This window comes from Cryptotermes secundus, unplaced genomic scaffold (genome assembly GCF_002891405.2).
Source record: "Cryptotermes secundus unplaced genomic scaffold, Csec_1.0 scaffold108, whole genome shotgun sequence".
NCBI classification, from domain to species: Eukaryota; Metazoa; Arthropoda; class Insecta; order Blattodea; family Kalotermitidae; genus Cryptotermes; species Cryptotermes secundus.
In genome coordinates this window covers 113533-133212 of record NW_019719358.1, presented here as the reverse complement: position 1 = coordinate 133212, position 19680 = coordinate 113533, and the positions used below count along the sequence as shown (strand labels likewise).

At 37.1% G+C, this 19680-nt stretch overlaps 2 protein-coding genes across 2 annotated transcripts in view; one reads left to right on the top strand and one right to left on the bottom strand.

Annotated features, from left to right (window-relative positions):
- The window catches only part of LOC111864448, a 6879-nt gene extending 977 nt beyond the window's left edge, over positions 1 to 5902 (top strand). Inside the window, exons 2-3 of the mRNA XM_023851692.1 lie at positions 238 to 543; positions 5044 to 5902. Coding sequence (XP_023707460.1) covers positions 238 to 543; positions 5044 to 5439 — 702 coding nt within the window. The 3' untranslated portion in view covers positions 5440 to 5902. The remainder of the gene's footprint in view (positions 1 to 237; positions 544 to 5043) is intronic.
- A 5660-nt stretch (positions 5903 to 11562) lies between these two features.
- LOC111864522 (60S ribosomal protein L9) lies at positions 11563 to 19680 on the bottom strand. The gene is made up of 5 exons (XM_023851827.2): positions 19571 to 19680; positions 18478 to 18616; positions 15661 to 15774; positions 12365 to 12578; positions 11563 to 11692 (listed from the first exon to the last, which is right to left on the bottom strand). Exons 2-5 carry the CDS (start codon positions 18613 to 18615, stop codon positions 11589 to 11591), a joined length of 570 nt encoding a protein of 189 aa, XP_023707595.1. The 5' UTR covers position 18616; positions 19571 to 19680; the 3' UTR covers positions 11563 to 11588.

Below are 19680 nucleotides of genomic sequence, written 5' to 3'. Positions count from 1 at the left end.
AGGCAATTTTTCCTTACTGCAAATAGGATTAATTAGCTTATGGATCTCAGTAAGTAATATTTCACCTCCTGCTTGAATCAGTTTTGCCAGAATTTGATCACTACCTGGCAATTTATATCATTAAACTGACGAGTGGATAGAAAAGATTCAGTTCATAGTATTCAGGTCATGTAAGTAAGATAAGTTCAAATTCTGATCTCCAAGTAGACTACCACAGCAAGTGGTACTTTAAAATAGGATCTAAATACATTCTTTCTAAATTTCTATTTGCTTATAATTTACTGTCACTTAGAATCACACATACTTCCTTTCCAGGTGATTGATGGTCATATTGTGACCGTTAATGAAACATCGATCAAAGATGATGACTCAGACTTGGTGCTTCATGTGAAAGTCATTGATGTAAAGCCTACAGAGGGAGCTGAAGAAGAAACTGAAGACAGTTCTGAAATTTCAGAAACTACATCTTCTAAGACAAGTAATGAAGTAACGTCCTCAGCTACAAGCAGTGAGGAATCTGTTGGCAACGAGATCCCCAAGCAGGTGGGTGAAGATGATAACATGCCCTAATACTGTTCACAGCAAGTCCATGTCCCTGCTGGTTGGCCAGCTGCCTGGATGAGTGAAATAAGACAAAGAGTAATACTGGTCAAATATGTTTAATTTTATAAAAAAATAGAGAATTGTATGTTGATAAAAGCAGCTGATGGTACAGGGAGATGAACGAATCTGCATTTAATCTCTTCACATACAGTATATATTAATAGTATCACTTTACTTAATCTCCCCATTCCTGTCACATAATGGGAATTGGTTTTACATTTGCAGTGTTGTCATGGAGCAATAAATAAATGTACAGATTTGCAAGTTAACAGTTAGTAGTGACTTGCAAATTGTCAAATCAGATATGACAACTACATGCAACTAATTACAATGAATTATCTAATGAACTGTCTGCTCAGAATTCTGTCCTTCAGCAAGACTAATAACAAAACACATCTCTGTAATAAATTAGAACCTGCAGTCATTGCCGTGCAATATTAAAAATACAGACAGGTCAAAAAAAATATTTTAGCATTTACATTTTGGAACAATATGATGTAACTTAATTTGTGAATAAATTATTCTTCCATTCATTTTCAAAGAAGAAAAATATATGGGTTTAAATATATATGTATGTTGTAAGAATTTTTCATTATTGAGGAAATAAACAGTGTTATGTGGCATGCCTTGATCTTACGTGTGTGCATATATGTCCATTTAGCTAATTCATTACAGACATGTGTTACAGTTCACACTCTACTCCTGTAAATTACAGATGTGGCTGTAACTTAATAATCTTAGGCAAAGCATGAAGCTTGAAGGGAAGTGAATGCAATATGGCTTTTAATTATAACTATGCACAACAAAAATCTATGACATATAGTACTTTTACTACATACAGAGGAATTTAATCCTTAAATATGCAGCGCATATCTTACCATTACAATAATAATATTTAAATTATAGTATTCTATTTATCTATCATACGACAGCAGCTGAGATCTGATTTTTCTATTTGCTATCTGATCTTTCCATACACTTTATTTACAGTAATCTACTTTTGCAAAATTACAATATAACGTCAAATGTTATACAACCCCACCTTATTTTATTTAAAAAAAATACTCACTTTCTTTTCTAATATCTTTAGTGCTTTACTTCTTTAATTAACTTTGATTCCATGGCAACTTATTGGAATGTCATGTATAAAACAATTCTAATACATTAACTAAGCCATTTCATATTAAACTGAAATAATTATTATTGATATAGATCTGTAATTTTTAAAGATAACCCTGACTGCTTAACAGGTTATACATTATATAATATATTTTATGGGTTTTTTATGTCTCACACATGAAAAAAATATATTTTGACAGTAATAATCCAACAAAACTCAGTATTAAAAATATCAAATTTTGCACAAATAATTACCACCCCACTCTGTGCAACTATTGTTAACTATTAATATTCTGCATGTGTAAAATAAAGTGAATCAGCATTAATTCTAGTATGTATTAATTAAATAGCATAGATCATGATTACTAAAATATGCAAATTTGGGAAGTATTGAAAAAGTCAGATACTTTGAGGCTTATATTTTTATAAAGGTACCAATTACAATAAAATCTTCTGTGGTGAAAAAAAAATAGGGAACTTGTAAACATGAATTACTACAAAGTGTAATTATTTCACTCACTGTTTAATAAAATTAAAAATAAAGTATTGTCAAACAGGTAACTACAATTTTAAACCTAAGACATCAGAAGTAGATGTAAGAAAAATACCTTGAACTTTATGTTTTAGTTTATATAATAAGATGACTGTATGGTTGGCATTTATAGTGCTGTTGTAAATATTAATGATTTTAACACTGTGCTAATGTTGCTCTATTTTTATATTAAATTTATATTTTTGTATAGCAGTGATGTATTTTTACAAATTGAACACTCTTTTCAAAATCAATGTGAAAGTATGCAGAATCATCACTAACAAAACAACTCCACTTACTTGTTACTCAAGTTAGATTTATTTTATGTTGTTAAATATTCTTTTGATTTGTCAGTTCAACACAGCAAGAGAAATAATAAATACTGAGCTCTGTTATATTTCTAATCAGTTCTTATATACCTTTATATTTTATGCAGCCTAATGAAGCTTGTGCATGTAATAGTACATGTTTGCAGCAGTATTAAAATCCTTCTATATAAATGTACTTATCATTTTTCCCTACACAGTTTCAGCTTAACCAAACAATGTTGATAAGGCATGGATCATTTTCCTTTCATTTGTAAAGTAGCTTACATTTAAGTCTTTACCCATTATTCAAATGTGGAACATAAAGAATGATGTGTTACAACTTACACTATCAAATTATTCCTATGACATATATCACTTTACTCTGCATAAAGAAAAAAAATATAATGGACCCATGCCCTGTAAACAAAGAGTGACAACAGCTACTACTTCCTACCCTGGTGCTTTTGCTTGAACTATGGTTTTTGCGTGCATGACTCATGTTTCTGTGTTTAAATGCTAGACAGCTTGATTGTGGAATGTTCTGCAAATTATGTCAGATCCATAATAAAATGAGGAGCTTTATCTTGATTCCCTGCATCAAAAATATATCCATCATTACTTACTTATTATATGGTAATCAATGTAATTATAAAGAATATATGATTCACTGAAATGCTATGTGAGTTACAAATAAGACTGAAGCCTCTTTGTAGGTATTAATTACATGGATTTCCAAGCAGCATTTGTAAAACCTAGTTGTATACTGCATATATTTCATGTCCCACATTTTTCATTGTTGTTATTGCCTTATTTTAATTTTATGAAAAACTTACTACTTAAATACACATTTTTCCTGCATTAGAGTTGTTGGATAGTAGTTGCATAGCAGTGTTTTGGTTCTTTCTGGAACATGCAAGCACAGGCATGTGCTCCCCCCCCTCCACACACACACACACACACACACAGTGATCACATACAGAAGCACAACTACAGAGTCATAACATACACTATATGAGATTTGAAATTCACAAGATGGTAAAAAATTTGAATTCTGGTCTTCCAGATCATGTCACCATTGGTTTTGTATACGGTTACAAATGCTTTGAAGGAACCTGTTACCCAGGGCCAGATTTTCAGTTGTAAGGGCTTGGGGCAATCAAAATGTGGAGGTCCCCATCAGTGATTCGTGATTTTAGACAAGCAGATGTTTCAGCAACATATGTGGATTTGGTTTCTGTTTTGTGGAGGCCCCAGGGCTGCTGCCTAGTTCACCCCCACCCCCACCCAAATCTGGCCCTGCCGTTACCTCCGTCCTTGATGCTGCTTTGAAGGTGGAGACACCAGGTTCCTCCAAGTTACTGGCAACCACCCACTAGACCATATAGTTCATTATCTGGAACACCTTATTCTAAGAACAAAGGACTAAACTGCTGAAGGCAAAAATCTAAGCAAGAAGTATCTGCATGAAAAGGGCTCCACTCACATACAACCAACAGGGATGGAAAAGTTATGATCTCTGCTTCAACTGCAGCAATACAGGCAGGCACACACACAGTGCAGTTTCATGTATTTGCACAAAAACATTTAGGGAATTATCACAACTTACTCATTTTAACTGTGCTCAGCTGGATACTGTCTTTCCTTTACCCCATAAAATCTCTCCCAAAATGGCCACAATACTGTTATTTTTTTTATCTAGCCATTGTGTGTAGACAGAAGTTATAGTGACTGTTTATAAAGAATTTACAATATGAATTTCAGTTTGTATTCATGTGCATGTTCATTGTTAAATGCTCTTTCATAATCCAATAATGTATTATTTTATTTACTATAAATTAAATACTGTATAACATTTTGCATCCATTTGTTAAGAAATAACACAGCAAAACATGTATATGGCTCATAAATTCTGGTGTTTACTTTGGTTATGGAATTCTGGATATTAACCTATCAACAGTAGTTCAGATATCATTACTAGAGTAAGCAACCATCAACGTTGTCCCAAAAATAGCAGCACTTCATGTACTGACTGACTTTTATATTCTTATGTATGTGAACACTGCAACTGATACAAACTAGTAACAGACACTTGTTGTGAATGTGTAACACACACTGCAAATGCCTGTATGTTATGTGAATCCCATCATATTACAATAGCAGTAACAAAATCAAAAACATTGTACCTTTGTTCTTAAATCTATGCTTTAGGAGTTCTCAGAGAGTTTGACATGTATAAAATTTTGGTGGGTCCAGAATTCTGCCACTAATTATGATATTAATTTATATCTTACTGTGTGTTATTTCTGCCTCCAATTATTAAACGCATGGGACTTTTCAGTCCTGCTTACCATGTAGGTATTTCTCTTGTATTAACTGTTTGGGTATGAGAGGTATAAGGTCTATGGCACTATGCACCTTTCAATGACACTTTGTCACGCAAGCTCTCTTACATGTTTTGTGTGTTGCCTTATCCTTCTTTAGCCAGAGGAAGGGGTAGCTGAGTCACTAGACTACAATCCTGAAGAAACCAGAGAACACCTTGTTGAAACTCGTGAAAACCTCCCCTCTGGTTACTCCATAGATGAAGTGGACCCAATTAATGAAGTGGATAATTCAGTTGAGGTGTTTCACCCGATTGAACCAATAAGTTTGCACAGAGACATACTCATCAATAAACTCATGTCTGATCAGGCTATGAGTGGAGGAATGGTACAAGTTCCTGCTGATGTGGAGGTGTTTGAACCAGATAACAGAGATATTTATGAAACTGATGTTGAAGAATTTGTCCCTAGCAGTAGAGCTTTTCATGAAACGTTTCTTCCATATGCAAGTTCTCCATTCAGGCCTCGAAGTGAAAAGTTAACAAGCCTCACATGAGTTACAAAGTGACTGAGATTATTTTCCCAAAGAATATTAAACTACAGCTCTCTAACAAAGGTGATAATTTAATAACTGAATGGACTGTCTTTTACACTCAACTGACTATAGCATCACGCTTGAAATACGAGGTGACCATAAATATTACGGTACTCTACTATGTTACACTTGAAATATAGTAGATCTTTGAGGAACCTGTTCCCTCCAACTTCAGGGTTCTGAAGATGGAGGAAGCACACTGCTCTGAATACTGTTACCTGTCTACAAACTACACAGCATTACACCTTGGAAGGCTGAAAGTAACACTATCAGAATGTCAAATTTCATGATGTGATCATACCTAAAAAGTTAGTTGTAAGTAGGTTCAAATTATGGTGCCATAGATGTTAGGATCTGTCCCCAAAACTGTTAGATCTGCAGAATAGTTGGAGATCCACTGCATTCTCTGGACACAAGTGATCCTCATTAGCATGCTTAATTTAAGCATATTAAATATATCTATAATTTAACAAATGCCTTACATATACTTTTTTCAAAATGACTGATACAGTGCTTACTCATTCATAGTATACTTAAAAAGAAATTTCAAATGTGTCAAAGTATGTGAACACTGCAATGATTCTCCTCATCTGCACACTGTGGATGAAGGAACTGAAGTACCGTTACTGATTCAGCCAAGTTTGAACACAGGTATTGTTGTTAGTACAATGATTGTATTTCGGACATTATCCATCATCCTGTTTTATTTAAAACACACAACTTTTCTTGGGAGATAGGGACTAGCTCTACTGATTGGATCTGATGATGGAGACATAATCCAGTCTCCAAAATGTTGTGTGTTTTAAATAAAAACAGGATGATGAATGGGGCCCAGAAACACAGTAATTGTGTCAATATACCATCCTCACAAACCTTTAGATCATTGATAGTATTTTCATCTTCCTTGTGTGAAAAAAAAATCATGTAATGATGCTCTCTTCTCATCCAAAGATACAGTGACATGCTTTTGAACACAACAGCAGAATGTGCCATTTGTAAATTAATTAAAAGTTATAATAAAACTGAAAAATATTCCATCATTTGAAACACTAGGATTCCTAATTCCCATAATGACTACTCTCTGAGATTGGAAGAATGTATGTGATCTCCTGTTGGTCTAATCCCCAGACAGGGTGAACATTCTTAATGACAAAATTTATTTAGAAATGGGGTTCATCTTATAGTAGCACACTATTTTGTGCATCTGATCATGTATGCCAATACTGACACACACTGAGTTCCATGGTTCCTTCTGGTCAAAGTTACACTTGTTCAGTATACTTAACTACTTGAGAAAGGAATTCAATTAATCTTAAAAGTAAAAAATCTGGATCCTAATTCATCAGAATAAGATACAATGTGTTTTCAAGTCCTCTTATGCACATGAATGTTACTCGGACAGTGTAAACCTGAGAAAAAATACACTAATTTATTAGAAGATATTACCAGTACCTGTGTAATTTGTCAGAGGCAAAATGATCATTACCTCAAATTAGGCTTCACTGAACAAGAATACAAAACGCCAGATATATTATTTATTTTCATGAATTGTTGTTAGTTAGAAAAATGAACTCAGGATTTTAAGCTGTTGTACAAAAATTAACAATAATGTATGCTTTAGTCATTCTAATGAAAGATAACTCAAAATGCAAACTTGCCATGTATGAATGTGTCATGATTGCAGAGTGAATGCATAAGGATGATGTGTTGAAATAAAAGCAAATGAATTTTATAATAAACTTTTTTTACACCTCTTAAGTATCTATTTAATTCTTGCTATATGTATGTTGAATTCCCTAGCTTCCTTCAAGGGTTCCTATTAAAGTTGAATATGCAGTAATGAGGGATAAAATTTAAATAACTGTTGTTTTGGTCCATGAAATCTGTGCCAAAGCCAAGCTGACATAAGCAAATAACCCCCAATCCACAGCTCCACATTACTGATTTTACAGGAGTCTGCATGAAAGGTATCCAAAATAAAATCATCATATCTCTGAAAGAATTTATTATACACATTAATGGGTTACACCATCACAAAGGGAAAGTATCAAAGTATTTTTCTTTGTCTATAACTTTCTTAATAAATTTAAATGTTGGCTCCATTGGTGGCATGACAAATATCCAGGCTTGAAGCTTGGTGTTACCATAGCCACAGTGTCCCTTATGCAGGCTTTCAAGTGTTGAAGGTCGTTGATCTTAACCTGGTAGACAATGTTCTTCACATAACCCCAGAAGAAAAAATCTGCTGGGGTTAAATCTGGTGACCTAGGAGGCCAAGTGATTGATCAATCTCTGCCATTCATATCCCAGCCATCTCTCTGTCCACGTGATTCCTAACATGGTGGCAAGAATGTGGTGGCGTATGCATGTAAGCCAGGTACGAAAAAAAAAAACTCAAAATTTTCCTTTCTGATGACATAAATGGGATGAGTGTGTGACAATTAGTTTCCAAGATATCAATTATTTTATTTTGGATACATTTCATTGGGACATCCTATATTTATGGAATATTTAACAGTGCTGTCAGTAGTGCAGAATGATAGGATGACATGAAATTGGAAGGATGTCAAAGGAAGCAGTTGGGGCATTGTTTCAGCATATGCCTCCGGGATCACATTTTAACTTCATACCAAATGTTGTCCAGTACTCTTTCCTCTAGATCTCAATGTAATGGTCAGATACTGCAGAACCAGAGAACTATGAGACAGTGTATCAGCTATTTACGGGCTTCCAAGAAAATCTATCTTTCAGTTAGGAGGGAAGTACACTATAAAATTCTTACTCAGTTTGGAGTACCCATGAAAGTAGAGACTAACTGTAGTGTGTTTATATTAACATACAGTAAAGTTTGTACAAGAAGTCTGGTGGGGATAAATCAGGAGAATATGGGGTGATTTAATTCTGGAAGAGGTCTCACATTGTTGTGCAAGAGGAACCAGCTTCCTGTTGCCTGAAACTGAGGTCTTACTCAACAAATTCTTTGAACCAAAACAGACAATACTTTCATATAATATTCCTTATTCATTATCTGAACTGGTGGAACAAATTCTGTGAATGATTCTCCGACTGTCAAAGAATGTGACCAACATCACTTTGTTTTTTTACTTTTGAAATAAAAAATTTTTGTTATCTCAGAGAGCCTAGTGAGTGTCATTTTATGCTTCATCTTCTTGTTTGCGGATCATACTGGAAACACCAGGGCTCATCACCCATTACAACAGAGTCAAGCATCCACAAACTGAATAACTCTTGACAAGCTTGCACTCTGAGAGCCTTCTGTCCATTGATCACAGAGTGTGGAACAAACATAGTGCAGATCTTTCATTAAGATTTTCTTATTTGTTTCTCCGCTACTTTTTGGGTTCCTCTTCCATCATCAGAAGAGTCATTCAATGATCAGCTGAAGTCAATTCACGAACTGTTTAGATCACGTCAGGTGTTTGAATGGCTGTTGGTCGTCCACTGCGTTAGTCATTTTCAAGATTTTCAAGGCAGTCCCAAAATCTTGCACACCATTTAAAAGCCTGTGTATGTAGGAGAGCATTGTCACCACAAGCTTGTTATCAGCTAGAAAGTTTCAGTAGCTGCTCTTTCATACTGAAACAAAACTTAATGTTCGCTCTTTGCTCTGTCACTACAAACTCTCACGATGTACACAGTATAAAATCTTAAACACAAATGGGCATGGATGACAAGAGGAGCTGGCTGACCTTGTGCAGGGAATATGAAGGAAGAATTGCCTCACACGGACAAATTGAGCCATGTTCCTACCTGCTTTTAAATGCGCATAATGGTCTCAGTCCAGGAATTTAATTATCAAACCTTGTATAAGTAAACACTTAATTTTCTCAAACAAGACATCTTACCACCAATGCTTTTCACAACCTGGCTCTAGGACGTGCCATTAGGAAGGTCCAAGTAAACGATGGGCTGAAATGGATTTGGACACATCACTATCTGGTCTATGCTAGTAATTCATTGAAAGAAAAACAATACCATGAAGATAACCATAGAATTTCTATTATATTGTGAAAAGTTATCTTACGTCCATTGCCGCGCAACGGCTACAATGGAAATTGTGGAGATCCCACAGTGACAAATCATGACAGAAGGCCGTTGAGTAACAATGGACGAGACGAAACCCGTTACAAGTGTATAAAGATTGTTCCCGAAGCAATGGATTGCCGAACACGTGAGATCAAACCTTGGCGAATGGTGTCTCGTATCCGGTCCGCAGAATACCTACATAAGCCGAGAACCACAGAGCTAATTAGCCTTCAAACAACGCAGTTGTAACCTAGCCTTCATAGAACACAGCTGAAAGATAGCCGCCGCAGAATACAGTTGAAGTGATAACAATTGTAAGGTGTGTAAGACTTAGTGCCCAATAAAGATTCGCTGAAGTTATTTGTCACGTGACATACCCAACACATGACAATATGCTAGTTAAGATGGCAGGTATATAAGTAAACAGATAAAACAAAGGACATTTCCATGGTAGTGAACTATAATGCAGGGCAAACCCGCAATATAAACACAGTTAACACATCATTTGAAAAGGTAGCAAAATCCAAATAAGTGGGAAGACACTTAACACATCAGAATTGCACTTACAAAAGAAAAGTAAAGCAGATTACATTAAGGAAATGCTTGCATTCAGCTCACAAATCTCGTGTCTTTGCATCTACTACCTAAAACTGTAACACTCTTAAGGTAAATGTAAAGTTGTCCCTGTGCTTAATTTAGTGTTATGCCATGAACACATGTGGGAATGGAGACCTAGCTCCACCTTTCTTGGCCTAAGCACTAGATGGAGGTGAGTGGTACAGATTAAAATATACAAAACCTTAACTTTGCCCGTTGTTTTGTATGGGTATGGAACTTGGTCTCTTGCATTAAGGGAAGAACATAGACTGAGGGTATCTGAGAAGACTCTTTGGACCGTAGAGGGAGTTAGTAACAGGAGGAGAAAACCTGCAAAAGAGGAGCTTTGTAAATTGTGCTATTATTATTAGGATGATATGGACAGGTTATGCAGCAAACATGAGAGAACAAAAATATACAGGAAGTTTTGGTATTATGACCTGCAAGAAAAATATCACTACAAAGTTTTAGGAAGAAATTTGAGAATAATACAAGGGTTATTTGGAAAGTAACCTGTTTATTTTAGGCAACTAATGTAGGAGGGGGAGAGCTCGCGCATGCGAGGTGGCCTCGTGATTCATTGTCTTGCAAACCATCACACAACTGGTCACTTAGTGTCTGTTTTTATCTCTACAGAGTGAGTAATGATGTGTCCTGCGCCTGANTTATTTTAGGCAACTAATGTAGGAGGGGGAGAGCTCGCGCATGCGAAATGGCCTCATGATTATCTTGCAAACCATCACATATCTGGTCACTTAGTGTTTTTTATCTCTACAGAGTGAGTAATGATGTGTCCTGCGACTGATAATCCCACCAGCTTCAAAATTCGTGCAAAACTTACATTTTTTTTACTGGCGGAGCCTGCTTCCATCTGAGTGGGTATATCAATGCTCAGAACAATTTGTACTTCAACAGCACTAATGTGAGACAGACTTCTGAAATACCGCTTCATGATCAGAAGACTAACATGTTTCCCATTACCACTATATGAATAGTAGGACCAATATTTTTTTAAGGTACTATTCAAGTGGTATGTCAGTGACATTCTTTAGCCCTCTGTTAAGAGCATTACACAGAAACAAGTTTCACATCTGCGAAACAAGTATGTCTGTTACGGTCAGGGAACTCAAACTAAGCCAGACAATCTTTTTAATGGATCTCAAGTTCTTTTCGGAGCAGAAGGGAGACATTTTGAGCATTTACTGTAATGGTGGGCTCTCTGAAAAAATTATTTACTTCAAGAAACACATGTCTACAATTCACAGCACATTAACCACCAATCTAGACTTCATTTTCCTGGCAGCCCACGTCTACGGGTTCAACTAGCATGCTGACAATAAGTCAGGAGAGTAGATCTTCAAGAAAGGCTCTGTATAAGTTGCTTCTCAAAATTTTATTAATAGATTGGAAAATGGGTTAACAAAATTAAGGCATTCATAATTCAAATTAATTCTTAGCAAACCACTTTATTCATCCTGTACAACAGTAGTTTTCTCAGAGACATAAAGACCATCAAGGAATTTTCGGATGTCCTTGTTTTTAACTGTCGTTGACTGCTGGATGAGGGCAGCTGAAATATGAGAACAATTAAATGTAACAACTACATCCAATGTGTTATGGCATATAATTTCATCATCTCATAAGAATACAACTTTTAAAGTGTGAGACGAATAAGACAGGCTCACTGTACACGTTGCGACTGTTGTATGCTGTAACTTCCAAATCTTAATATATTTTTGTCATAAGCCATTGTTGTAAACCTGTCCTATTCAGAATAAGAAACAGTATAATTACCGTTATTTATAAATTTCTGTACACATGCACATTCATCTAAGTGGCTATAACATCAGTGACTCCCACGGTCGGAGCATGATACCTGAATATTGCAATCTGGGCAGATGGAGCTTATGATGGAACAAAGCAGCCCAAGTACACTTCCATTTTATTCCTTCTGAATGGTCCGTGTTAATATCATCCAGTCCGTCCATTAGTACAATGAAGATGCAAACCAACTACCAGCAATGTAAGAAACAACTGGCAACAAATGGAATTTGTCTACTAGGAACCAACCACATACCTATTTAAATGGAACCGGGCACACTGGCCCCAAACTGAAGTTGTCATAGATTAGGCACACTGCAATAGTTAATCGATGCAAAGGCCCATAAATTTACAACATAAACAAATAAGGGTTTCAAGCAATCAACTGTTGTAGCTGTATATGCTCTCACAGAGTCCTTACCTGATCTTGAAACATCCTCAATGTTGTTGCCTTCAAGGATAAGCTCATCCTTCTGCTTAGGAGAGTTGGTAACAGTCACACCAGGCGCCATCTTCACTCTGCGTATGTACTTCTCCCCCAAGAAATTACGCACTTCAATGACAGTGTTGTTTTCTGTTGTTACACAGTTGATAGGGAAGTGGGCATATACAGCACGCATCTTATAAAGGAAACCCTGTGGGTGGAAAAAAGATCACACTGTGTTAACTACTGGAACACAACCCTAAAAATGCGATTATATGACCCCAATACAATTCCTTAAACACATGCACTCTCAAACTAGAGGGCCTCTCTGTGTGATGCTACCATTAAAACTCGAAATGCAGTCCAAATCCATTTTGATCTATAGAAAATATATGCCAATCAGCATGCAATATATCACAAAAATAAACTTTTCATGGTATCTCACTCAATTTTCACTGAACTGAAGTTCTTCCTACAGATACAGACACCTTCAATTACACACATTTATTCCAAATTATATGCCACTTCTGACAAAATTACATATGTCAGCACACATGGGGATATGATAAATGCATAAAGTAAAGTAAAAAAGTAAATCTAGCCCTGTAACAGGCCATAAAGGCCCATTGGGTTGTGAGCTGTTGAGGGTCCCACATTACCTAGACAATCGGCTCAAAGATGGCGGTAAGGTTGTTAGCCTTATGTGCCAGCCGTGCTTTACTCCCCAGGAAAATTATTTAATTAATTCTTCGTACTCACTTCTGTTAGAGGCTGAGTCGACCCCAGGGCCATAGCGCGGCTGGAAGGATTAGGTCAAACGAAAAAAATCCAATGACCTCATCGGGACTTGAATCCGTGACCTTCCGGCTTGTAGCATAGTACCTCAACCAACTACACTACAGCGTGCCCCACATGATAAATGCATACACAATTTTAATCAAACCCTTACAGGAATAGATGAGAGCACAACATTAAAACTGATTTTAAAGAAAAAACTGGACTGAACTACTTCAGGATATGACCTCATTTGCTGACTCTCTTAAACACAGCAGCAAACCACATCATAAAAAGCAGGTAATTTGTCAGTTATGTGACCATCAGCTTTTGAATAAGGACTCTGATCCATAGAATTATGGAATGAAAAGTACAATTTCACAGGGTTAAAAAGCAAGCATGAATCAACGTTTGAAAATTTGGTTTGAAACTGCAGTTAGGCCGACCGGAAGTTTGCTTGTATTAAACAATTCACATTCACATCCTGAAGTTTAATACCATGCTGGTTCCATTTAAAACAGGAGTGTGTGATGCTATCAGCTCTCTTTGTTCTGGGTACTTATATTATAAAGGATATTTTACTGTCCTACTACATTAAAAGTAGCACGGCTCTTCCAAGTTTAGTACATTCTTCTACATTAGCAGGAGCAAAGATCATAGTCTGCTGTTTGGCAATCTTAGTTCTGTTTAAGTCATGACACAACTTCACAGAGTGGAATCAGCCAATTTCATTCTTCCTCAGCTGTACAACAAAGTACTAGGGGAACATGTACAATACATACAAGTTTCCCTATTATGAGGTGAAGTATGTATAAATGTATGACAGACAAAAGATTCAGTGATGCTATATTCTTACTATCTAGAACTAATGGTAAGCATGTACACATGAATGTTACAATAAATTAGCAGCATGAAGCGTCAGCACTCACTTCCAGCTAGTGCCGAGGTCAAGAAAATGTGGCTCTCTAGATCCAGTCCCCCATACACCTTCATGGTGTAGTGCTTAATCAGTTAAGCACAAGGTCAATTTTACCTTTATGAAGCGTCAGCAAAACGTAACCATGGGCTGAGATGAAATTACAGCAGCAACTGATGTAAATAACAGTTTGTTCCACTATAGCTTAAATGTGACCAACTCAATACCCAACAATCAGTCTGCTTTGCAGGGGGGATACCACAAAGACATAAGTATGATCACTCAGACAAAAATATTATTAAATTTGCCCATGTAATTTACTTCACTTCTTGCTCAAAATATTGCGCCCAAAACTTCTGGCACAAAAAAANTTTATTTCATTTTTGATCAAAAAATTCCCCCCAAAACCTCTGGGAAAAAAAAAAAAAAAAAAAAATGAACATCACACTTCAGGGTATAATTTTACCTTTACATTGAGGTTAGGGAAATTATGGCCACATAATGATGCAATAAGCAATCTTTTCACCTGCCTGTATAAATGTTATATTTCCTCATGTTGTTGCAAAACATTATTAATAAGCCAATATGATAATACAAACACCTTGGTTATAGAGTAAAATAGGATAATGTTCAGTCCAGTGTGACATACAATTTTACAACACTTCAGTCCTCATTCACCTTACATGTTTCGATTCAAAAGAATCATCCTCAGAGGCGCACCACCACAATCAGGAAACACTGTCACATAAGATATTAACAATATGCACTTAGGCCATGAATAATGCTCACTACATAAATTTTGTTATTATCATGGTTGTAGGACTGAAGTGTTGTAAACTTGTATGTCACACTGAACTGAAAATTATCCAATTTTACTCTGTAATTAATAGTGTGATGGACCAAAATGAGACAAATCAAACCTTGATTATACCCCTCCTCTACCTTCTTTCTATTTCGTAGGAATGCCAGTCCTGCTTATTGAGCAGTTTCACTCAAGGAGACATGAAAGCAAAATAAAGAAAGAATGTCCATTCTGCCCAACAGCAGCAGCAACTCCTAAGTTTGCTTAGCAGAATCTATAAAAGCACAGGTGACAGAGCAATATTACGACAGAAACAGTGAATAAGGGATGAAGAATTGAGGATGGGTGTTACTGGACTACATGAGAGCCAGAAATGGCTTCATACTTATATAAAAATTGGATAAGTATATACAGAATGCGTGAAAATTCTTACCTATGGGCTTCACTGCATGATTTAACGAAAACTGAGACAAAAATTACCCTTTCTTAAGTTTTGACTAATACATAATTTTGGAAGGAAAAGCACTTACGAAGTTCAATGTGATGTGGCTAAGTGCTTCTTAGTCTTTTCCTTTCCACCTACCTGCAAATATGCATATATTTCATGAGATGATCATGTGTAGTGTGTGTTACTTTGGAAGCCAAACCATATGTCTGTTCAAACTGACACTTCATGCCCACAAGCAATGCTACAATAAAATGGTATACATTTCATGTTTGTACTCTGAATTGTAACAAGTTATCAGACCTCCAACATTGCCTACGGTTCCAAGTTTATGGGACACACTGCACATTACATACCTTAGTTACTCCTTTAATCATGTTCTCAATATGAGAGCAAACGGTGCGCACAGCTGCCAGCTCTTTCTTGGTTCCAAACCATTTTTCAACCTTCAGCCGCTTTGGATGAACCAACTGAAAAAGAATATATATAAGCTAGCTGGGTCTGCTCGGCGTGGTGGCCACTGATTGGCCTATTGTACTTGCCTCGGGTGATTATGACAGAGAATTTGGTGGAATGAAGATTGGCAGGGGAAACTGAAGTACTCGGAGAAAACCCGCCCCAGCGCCTCTCTCTCCACCACAAATCCCACTTGACCAGACCCGGGATCGACCCCAGGCCACTGCGGTGGGAAGCCAGTGACTAACTGCTTGAGCTATGGCACTGCCTTAGCTAGACAGATTAGGCATTATAATCAATTATGTTCCAACAATTCAAAGTTTATGAGTACCACTTAGAATGTGTTTTACTAACATACTCCCACATGTTACGCCTATCAAAAGCTATTATCAGTTATACTGTGGGAGCAGTTTGTTGGTTGCAACAGTGTATGACATTCCCATTATGTGTTATTGCTAAACCTTTCCTGTACAGGCAGCTACAGCACAGTGTCTACACAGACTACCCACTTTGAACACCTCTCAGAACCAACTGTACATGAACACAACAGAGAGTGTATAATCCTCGGCACACTTGGGGTACAGTAAACACTAATTATTACATCATGAAGTGAAACAGTGTGCTTAAGATGTGGATTTCCTGGGCTCCAGAATCTGACCTGGTGTTCTGTACTTGTAAATGTTCTTTCAAATAAAATCAAGTGGTGGGGTGGGGAGAGCCAATTCAGGATCAAGTTCACAAAATGAAGTGACCAAACATATTCTGGTCACTCCAAAAGTAATGCCTCATAATCCATTTACAACACTAATTTCATACCAGGCCGTGTTACTTCTAAATTTACAGAAGCACTATCTATAAACATGACCCAATTTCTCTACATAATCACGATCATGCTCAACTGCTTTGTTCCATCTTGAAACAAGAACTGGCAAAATTCCTGCCATGTTCATTTCACACCCTTCACAATTATGTCACCTATAAATTTTGTCTCACAAATGCCATCCTTCATTTTACCAGAAACAATGTTGCTCAAATGGCACCAAAGGGAAACAGCCCACTTAGTATTGGCAATAGCTTCCATGACCCAAAGACTGGTATGGATTCAAGCACTGTTGTCATGCAGAAAAATCAAGCATCTGCCCGCATGATTAAATGTGGTTCAGACAAGCAATATTTCCAACATGTTCCTGTACACCTATAAACTGGCATGACACACTTGCTTACTTAGTTAGTTAGTTATTGGAGAGGGTGGGTTTTCCCATGCACTGAGACCTGTATTGGTCCATTGTGCTTCCCTCTATGATGTCTACCAGTCTCTATATCCTACGGTACTGGTGCTTACCATCAGTCCCGCCCAGCCAGCGAGACCGGCTCTACTAGCTGAGAGGTATCTATAATGCTTCCCCCATCTACCAGAGGTATTAGAGACTGCTGTTGGGCGGGAAACGTCCATTAATTTGGCTCAGTGACCTCCTTTGAAGATATGAGGTTCTTTTACGTGCTGTAAAGCTATGACATGGGACCCACGGCTTAAAGTCCCTCCTGGAGGACATGTTCCCTGAATTTTTCCGCCCTTAAAAATTCGACGACCTCCGCTGGGTATTTGAACCGGCGTACTACGAGTCATGAGGTGGGAACGTTACCTCTAGACTACGGAGGCCTCTCACTTGCTTGCTTGCTTACTTACTTATGGAGCAGAGCCCTTCTTGAGAAGCCAAATCTGCAGCTACTCAAGAATTTCCCAGCATTTTATGGAACCCAAAGGTTCATTACCATGTTCACAAGAGCCCTCCACTTGTCACTATCCTGAGCAAGATCAATCCAATCCATACCATCATATCTAAGATCCATTTTAACATTGTCCACCCACCTATGCCTTGGTCTTCCCAGTGGTCTCTTTCCTTCTGGCTTTCCCACCAATATCCTATATGCATTCCTCTTCATCCCCATTCATGCTACATTCCCTGCTCATCTCCTCATTATGCAGTTTTCTTCAACCTCCTGTCACTTCATCTCTCTTCAGTCCAAATATTCTCCTCAACGCCCTCAGTCTGTGTTTCTCCCTTAATGCGACAGACCAAGTTTCACACCCATACAGAACCACAGGCTCGCATGACACACATACACAATTTCCTCCATGTCCCCATATACGTTGTCATGGCCTGACCAGTGAAGAAATCACATGAAGCCACTACAGACCTTTTGTCTCTTCTTTGAAATTATGCAATCAAGTGCCACCTCCAATCTTGACGCATAACAGAAATTACTGTCCATTATCAGACCCTTAAGAGTTTGACAACTGGTACTGTGCTGTTCCCTGTGTACATGTGTCAACTGTTGAGGACCCAAATAACATCTACTGTCCAAAAACATTAAAATATACAAAACTGTAACTTTCCCTATAGTTTTGTATTGGTGAAAAACTTTGTCCCTGACATTAAGGCAAGACAGATGCTAACAGTATTTTGGAATAAAGTGTTGTGGAGAATATCTGGATCAAAGAGGGATGAACCATGTGGCATGCAATGTGTTACAGTTCAAAGAATACCCCTTATAACAGACCAAGAATCTTATTCACCCATTAGTGGGCCAAACTATAGTGTCTGTGTAAGCTTTAACACACAAAAATGAGTGCTATCATATGACAGGATGGAAGATCTGGAAGGACCTTAAGATGTCTGAAAATGTGATATCCTAAGTTACAATGATCAACATACATGGATGTCTAACGCAAGATGCTTAAAATTCCTTTTCAATACTCCACGTGGCCCCTTCACAGTCACTAGCCGAGACTTGACAGACACAGTGACCTCTCTGGGGATTTTCACAGTCTGGTTCGTTACAATCTGCTTCATCCTAAAACCAGAACATATTGTGTAAAGTGAAACAAACTCTACAGGACTTCAAGCTCATTTGATAAACCAGTTTCATCCTAAAGCCACAATAAATACAACAGTGTGGATTGATCAAATATGAGTCATCCTAAAAGTCATAACATGCATGACAGTCTGAAGGGTTTTAATTAACAGCATTCTTATTCACTTGGTTTCATAACTTATGTCAGAATTCATGTCCATGCACCCCTTATCTGTATAGAATTCATGAATGTGAAAATTCCAATGGGGCAATGTGTGAAAATTATGTACCTCTTTAACATATGCATTAATGGAACAAACGTTATTTCCCGAATATGTTTCTTGCTATTTAGCAGTGATGCATTTCATGGATCCTGCTGATGAAGTCAATACCTAACATACTAAAACCTGTACTTCTGTACCTTATCAAGTCCGTCCATTGCACTTTCTTTTTGTGAATCCACTGCTATAAATCCATCAGGCAGCACTACGTTTGCTCGTATTTAACGAAAGTGCATTATACCGTAAATATTTACGCACACTTCTATAAATCATTTTTTTACGTCTTATGCGATATGCAGTTTCTGAGCTTAATTGTTTCACAAATGACAATTTTACTGAAATGTGTCTGCTTCTGGAAATTGCGGACGGACACGTACTATCTATCAAAATGCAATTACTTCATGCCAAGAACTCTGAAGAAATGACATACACAACGCATCACCTAACTTCACTGTAAACGGATTCGAAATACATCAAACCAGAGCAACCGGTGAAGAATAAATATTTCGTATTCTTATCCGGTTACATGCTACTCCATTTAAAAACATCTACTTCGCCAATTCCTAACTACACCATCCTACTAACACAATGTTATTCAAATCATACAGACAGTACCTTTGCTGTCACATATGACCTCTAAGCACGTTTACATACAATTACACCTATAACTGACCTTCACTTTCGAATAATGTACGGATTCCACCAGATGAAACAGAATTACAAAGCCATCCTCAAACAGCTTTCACACCATCACTTCCACCATTTACCGGAAACAGAACCGTA

Bases quoted from the DNA above. Each gene is read 5' to 3' on its own strand.
- LOC111864522 (XM_023851827.2), bottom strand. From the start codon at position 18,615: ATGAAGCAGATTGTAACGAACCAGACTGTGAAAATCCCCAGAGAGGTC. The intron at 15,775-18,477 runs GTATGTTGATCA...ATTCTTTTTCAG, and splicing joins ATCTTGCGTTAGACATCCAT to TTGGTTCATCCAAAGCGGCT. The intron at 11,693-12,364 runs GTAAGGACTCTG...CTCATATTTCAG, and splicing joins TGAGGATGTTTCAAGATCAG to CTGCCCTCATCCAGCAGTCA.